Below are 6,000 nucleotides of genomic sequence, written 5' to 3'. Positions count from 1 at the left end.
CCGCTGACTAAAGCAACAACCTCCAGGCGTGGTTCGAGTGATACGTAAGAACATGAAAAAGCACCAACATCTCTTAATGGGAATACTGCCTGCTCATACCTGTATACTTGTTTTCCAAAGGTTAGAAAGGATGTTTTGGCTATGTTCCAGAATTGTTCAATAAACCCTTTTCTGACTGCTGTTCCTACATTGCATGTCTATCACAGCAATGCTATGAGAGCAAAGGTACATATAAACAAAGATATGGAAGCTTTGAATTTATCTTTTGTGCGCTACAGATCGGACATGCTGTAATATGAGAGTAAGTTATTTGACTTATGATGTACCCTCTTAGTATTAGCAATTACAAGTAAGTCACTTCCCAGTACTGTGTTGGGACTCTGGGTAGCTACTACTGCATATGTTGTCAAGACTGCAGAGTGTGCAATTTCCCTCCAGCTGAAACAGACACTGAGCCCCCAGCTGCAGCAAAGCTGTATATGACCTACTTTCACAACCCATTTGCCAATTATACAATCAGAGAAGCGTTCCTTTGTCATCATTTGTATGAGTTAGGGGACCCTTTCCATTTTGATATCACAAATGGCTAATTTAAATTAATTCACAGTATATCATATTCAACATACTGTATGAAAAAGAATTACAAGTTCATAAAAGCCATACCGTGATGTGTAAGCTTTTCATCAGGGCAACAGTATAACCTACAAAACAGACTTTAAAAAAAAATAAATGGATATCATGTGGGTTTTGACACAATTCAGTCTTAAACCCAGAATTCAGACAATTAACCTGTTGGGCTTCAATGCTTCAAAACCTTGTTAGGAGACTGGGGGAGAATTAAATTTAAAATGCACATCAATGATTTAATCATTGCTTATACTAAAGGAATTCCCTTCTATTTTTTGTTTAGACTTTTTCATTGTTTCTTTGACAAAGGAGTTTGTTTTGTAACACATGCATGCAAAGTGATTGGGTATTAAAAGGCAAAGGAAAAATTAATTGATAATTAACTGCTTTTGCAGTATATAGCTGATGGCTATCTCCATTTTGATACAATAAAATCAACAAAAACAGAACGGTGTATTACCAACTTTATTATTATTCATTATCACTTCTGTTCACAATAACAATCCCAATTTGACACTGAACTGCAGGTGAGATATTCTAAAGTATGATTATACAAGTAGCTGTAAAGGTGTCCTCATTTCTGACTCTTATACCCATTGGATTATGGAAGATGGCACATATTTTAGTAATCTACAAACTGCAATGTGGCAACAGTAGTATCAGTATTTATATGGAGTTGAGATTATATCTGCATGGAATTATTCAGAGCTGTCTAATTGGGCCCCCAGTATGTGATGCAGAAACTTTGTACAGTAGATGGTAATGATGTACAGTACAAGAGGAGTCTTAAGGCAAGGTTATAACCTATTCAAGTACCAGCATGACGTGTCTGCACATAAAAGTAGGGCACACAGCGGAAAAGCTAAGCAGGATTGCCGTTGTTAGTACTTGAATGGAAGACTATAAAGATTATAACCTATCTGGCCAGGATAGAAAACACATGAGTACAGTATGTACTGTATATATTCTTTTTATGTGTGAAGTCATAACCATTTTGCATTACCTCTTGCACAGGATACTGTGGCTTTGATTCACCAAATGTCTGTTGCAATATTTCACCCTCGTTCACTCTAAAGACAAGTTCCAAGTCAGATTTGCGCTAAGATGTCAATATTTTTTAGGAAAAGACAAATCTAGGGCTGGGCTGAAACTAGGAGCAGCTTTTGTGTAGTTATAAACATCCGCCACGCACGAAAGCTGTTTTGAACTGATCATATGAAGTTCCTATTCCTGGTTCCTCTGCTCAAAACTCAAACCCTTACAGCACATTACCATCTGTAATGCTGTCGCATCCTGACACCAGTAATAGTAGCAGAGTCACATGATAAAAACAGGACACCAACATCTCAGTGTGTGTGGAAACATCTTTGTGCTCCTTTCTTGTGACTACATGGTATTTCTTCAGCCCAAACTTAGTATAATGACCTTGGTCCTGTCAAATTACCATAGAAACGCAATGATATGGGATATGGGTTTTAATTTTAGCCTATACTACTGGGACAGACACAAAGCCAGGTTGTTGCTTGTGCCAAGGAGCTCTCCATTTTGACAGAGTGAATAATTTCCTGGTGAATGACCTGCAGCCTGACGTTGTTAACACATGCCATCCTCTGGTTGACAGAGCGAGGAACTACAGAACTCCATAGCACCAAAATCAGCCTCATCGTGGTAGTGTTTCCGACCGGTGAGTTATATACAAACAGCAGGACTAAAAAGATGGCGAGTGGTGCAGTAGCAATGATGCATTAGGAGGAATGACTGGGGTTAAGAACTAGCTTTCAAAATGCAATCCTGAATATTGGTAAAAGATATTTACAGGGAGACAAAAAGAAGCTTCAAGTCAGAGCTCCACGCCAAGCAAACACCCTTGTACAGCGTAATATCTTGCAGGTTTTTTTTTTTTCGTTTCCTACGTCGTACTACCATTACTGCAGTAATAAGACAAAAAAAAAATTTGGCTCAAGCAATTCTTGCACACGTACATACGATCAGTAAATATTTGGAACAGACAGTTATAATACACAATGACGTAAATGGCAGTTTTAAATAATGTCAAAATTCAGCCTTCAGGTTTTTAATTTAGTGGGTGATTTATTGGTTGTGCTTCAGTCTTGTTAAATTGGAGAAAAAGAGCAAATTGTCCTATAGGCAAGGACAGAAATTCAATTGATCTGGCTGTAAGAAACCCTTTTTTGCTCTCTCTATTTAAGTAATAAAGACTATTGAATTCTGAAGTGCTATGATGTCAGAATAATTGATCAAACACGTTTCTTTATTAGATGGGAATATGCAGAGCCAGCTGAAATGTAATTTAAACTCATCGTCCCCAGCTTGTTTACAGAGAGACATTTGTCTGCATACGTCTGGTGTGTTAAAATATTCGATTGGAGACAGGCATTCCCAAAAGCTATGAATAATTGATCCCATCAGAAGCAATTTTAGTTGTGTGCATTTTAAAATTTGCCATTTGAAGAAAAGAGAGGAAACCTAAAGGCTGATTTGCTAAATCAATATTAGAAGAGGAAAAGGCTCCATAGGCAGATTACAGAGTAACGCAGTGAGTGGACTAGTCGCAGTATTCTAATTGTTAGTCGTTTTCCTATTGCACAAAGAATGAAATTTTGTAGATGCAGAACAATGCATGACAGTCGATACAGAAATATTAAAAAAAGTTGCATTTTCCTAGCCAAAACTCTTCAGATGTGGAATTTCTTGATAAAGTCGTAGAAAATGTCTTCAACCAGAGAGCTCCGCTTGCAGCTCCTTGTTTCGGCGCACTTCGGCAGCATGTCTTTCCTGAGGAGAGACGGGCAAAGACAGTCTGTTAGCAGAGCCTTCGAGTCCCACTGGCGCCAAAATCGCCATCATCAGGCTGTCATGAACCGCCCACGAGCACTTACAGTAGACGTCACCGCATCCCCACGAGCAGCTCTCACCGCAGACATTCATCAATTATCATTCCACTCGATCTTCCCTATTTATTCCCTCTCCCTCCACTCACTCCCTGCTCACTATTGAGCTCCCCTCTCCTGAGCTCAACCTTCCTCCAACCTGTTGGGAAAGACTTTTTGGCTCTCGAAACCCGAGCACTATCCCTTGACATAGTTTTCGGACTTGGATACTTGTGGTACTCAACGGAACTTTTCCGGAAAAGACCTACAACCGCCTCGCATGGGGTCCAAACCTGCCACTTCGCTGCAACTCCTGGCACAGGCATGGCATCATGGGTGCCATGCAGTGACCTCACTAATAAGAGACATCGGTTTCTTGGCCACCGCAGAGGATGACGGAGCTTGACCTTGAGATACCAGAATGGGGCACCATAATCACCATCATCAGGCATGGCATCGTGGGTATCATGCAATGGCCTCCCTGGCAAGAATTATTGTAGTTTGGCCTTGAGCTATCTGAATGGGGAAGGGTGTTGCCTTCTACCTAAACCCACAAGGAATGTCCAAGCGACCAGTTGCTTAAAAACGGCCATTTTCCTCTGGGTTCTCCACTTCAGGCTGCCTCAAGGTTAAAGGGAGCTGAACACATTCTGTTCTATATTCTAGCGTCTCCAAATGTAACACTTGAAGTTTTTTTCTTCCTCCTTTCGTCTGCATTTTCACCAATTTGTTCCCTACAAAAGCATTTAGACCTTGATTCAAGTAGTGAATAAGTACTCCAGTCAGCTCTTGATTCAAGCAGTCTATTCAAATGCGACCTGAAAAGGAGACGTTTCTTTTCAATTAAAATAGGAGGTGTGATGTTTTCGATGTGCATTCTGAATTCTTTTTTCTGAAGATCTAGGGTGTGAAGGAAAACCTTCCGTGAAGGAGCCTCAGTTCACTTTGATTTGAAGTTTGATGTGAAAAGAGACACAATTTGTGAAATCCTTTTTGTTAATAACAAGGCTTTTGCAATCGTGTCGGTGCCAAGGGGATTGCATGTTTCTTTTTTTCCTCTTGCTTGCTGTCTAATGGTCATAGCTTGTTGTTTCAGAAAAGTGTGGTTGTTAGCAAGGGGAAATACCGAGGAATCAGCTTCGTTTTCTTTGTTATCAGTGTCTTCTGGGACCAAATGAATCTCATCAATAATGTACTGTAATAGTGAAGGCTGTATGGCAGGTGGTTAGCATCACTGCCTCACATGACTGAGCCTTGGGTCGGGTTCCTGCTTGGATAGGGCCCTTCTGTGTGGAGTCTGCATGTTCTCTGTGTGTTTGTGTGGGTTTTCTCTAGGATCTCCAGTTTCCTGCGCTTGTCCCTAACCATCATGCTCCATCTGATTCATGTTCAAACATCACTGGGTCCTTATGAGCCAAATTGTTTCTTCCAATGCCTCTTTGACACCAGTGTTAAGATTTTCTTTTATTGGTGTTCATAGAACATAAAGATATGAGCAGCGTTTACAGTGAGTCGGATTTTTCCTGATCGGTTCATTAGCGCTACATCAGTTAATAAATTAAAACAAAAGAAATAATTACATTTCTTCATTTACACCATAAATAAAGTGGGAAAAACATTAATGTGTCAATATTAATTAGCTCATTCTAAATGAGCTAATTACACAGAAAAAGATATTTAAAGATATTGTGATGCCCCGGGGGTAATGGTCACCACTTGGGCATCCTCCAGACTCGCCCTTTTTTGCCTGCTGGGGAGCCTTTTCTGCTCCTGTACACACACTCTCCTCCGAGAGTGGTGCTGACACTGGGCCCCTCGTCCGGGTAACTCACGCACACTGGGAACTCTGGGGGCCTTTGCTCGCGGATTCCTAGGCCCAGAGTCTCCACAACAACCCTGACACGGTCCTTCTTATGGTCACTCGCTGAACAGAGCCCTTCGCCTGCAGTTACCCAGGCTCAACGAGCTTCCCCCTGGTGACACACCAGCTAGGAGCTCCCAGCCACCCACACAGAGAGCCACTCCTGCTCCCAGGCCACGATGGCTGCTGACTCTCCTGGCTCTCTCATCGGTCTGCCCTCGGACTTCCAGGTCTGCACACATCCTGTGTGTCCTCACATTTATAAATATCGTCATGTATATATATGTCAAATGTATGTCATGGCATTTGCCAAACCGCTTTATACCATACGGTGTCGTGGAGCCTACCCGACAAGCAACGAGCGCAAGGAAGGGTACACCCTGGACGGGACGCCAGTCCATCGCAGGGCAAGTGCAAGCCAATCATACAGTACATGCGGACAATTTGGAGGCCATGGTAAAGGCCGAGGGGGGAAATTTGGGATAGCTCCCCACTCTTATCGAGAAATGCCAGGGGATCTTTAATGAGGAGGAGGGGGAGGAAACAGACTGGTGAAGCCAGTTCAGAGATGGGGATTATTCGGAGGCCATGATTGGTAATGGCCAATGGGAAATTTGGCCA

The 6,000-nt window shown here is 41.9% G+C and overlaps 1 protein-coding gene across 4 annotated transcripts in view; it reads right to left on the bottom strand.

Annotated features, from left to right (window-relative positions):
- Positions 1 to 1,078: 1,078 nt before the first annotated feature.
- The window catches only part of stmn3 (stathmin-like 3), a 40,677-nt gene continuing 35,755 nt past the window's right edge, over positions 1,079 to 6,000 (bottom strand). For all 4 annotated transcript variants that reach the window (XM_088607724.1, XM_088607723.1, XM_088607722.1 and 1 more), the window contains one exon: positions 1,079 to 3,416. In XM_088607724.1, the coding sequence (XP_088463850.1) occupies positions 3,364 to 3,416 (53 nt within the window). In that variant the 3' untranslated portion in view covers positions 1,079 to 3,363. The remainder of the gene's footprint in view (positions 3,417 to 6,000) is intronic.

Source organism: Lepisosteus platostomus, chromosome 15, assembly GCF_059453375.1.
Source record: "Lepisosteus platostomus isolate fLepPlt1 chromosome 15, fLepPlt1.hap1, whole genome shotgun sequence".
Lineage (NCBI taxonomy): Eukaryota > Metazoa > Chordata > Actinopteri > Semionotiformes > Lepisosteidae > Lepisosteus > Lepisosteus platostomus.
This window is presented reverse-complemented; position numbering and strand designations above follow the sequence as displayed.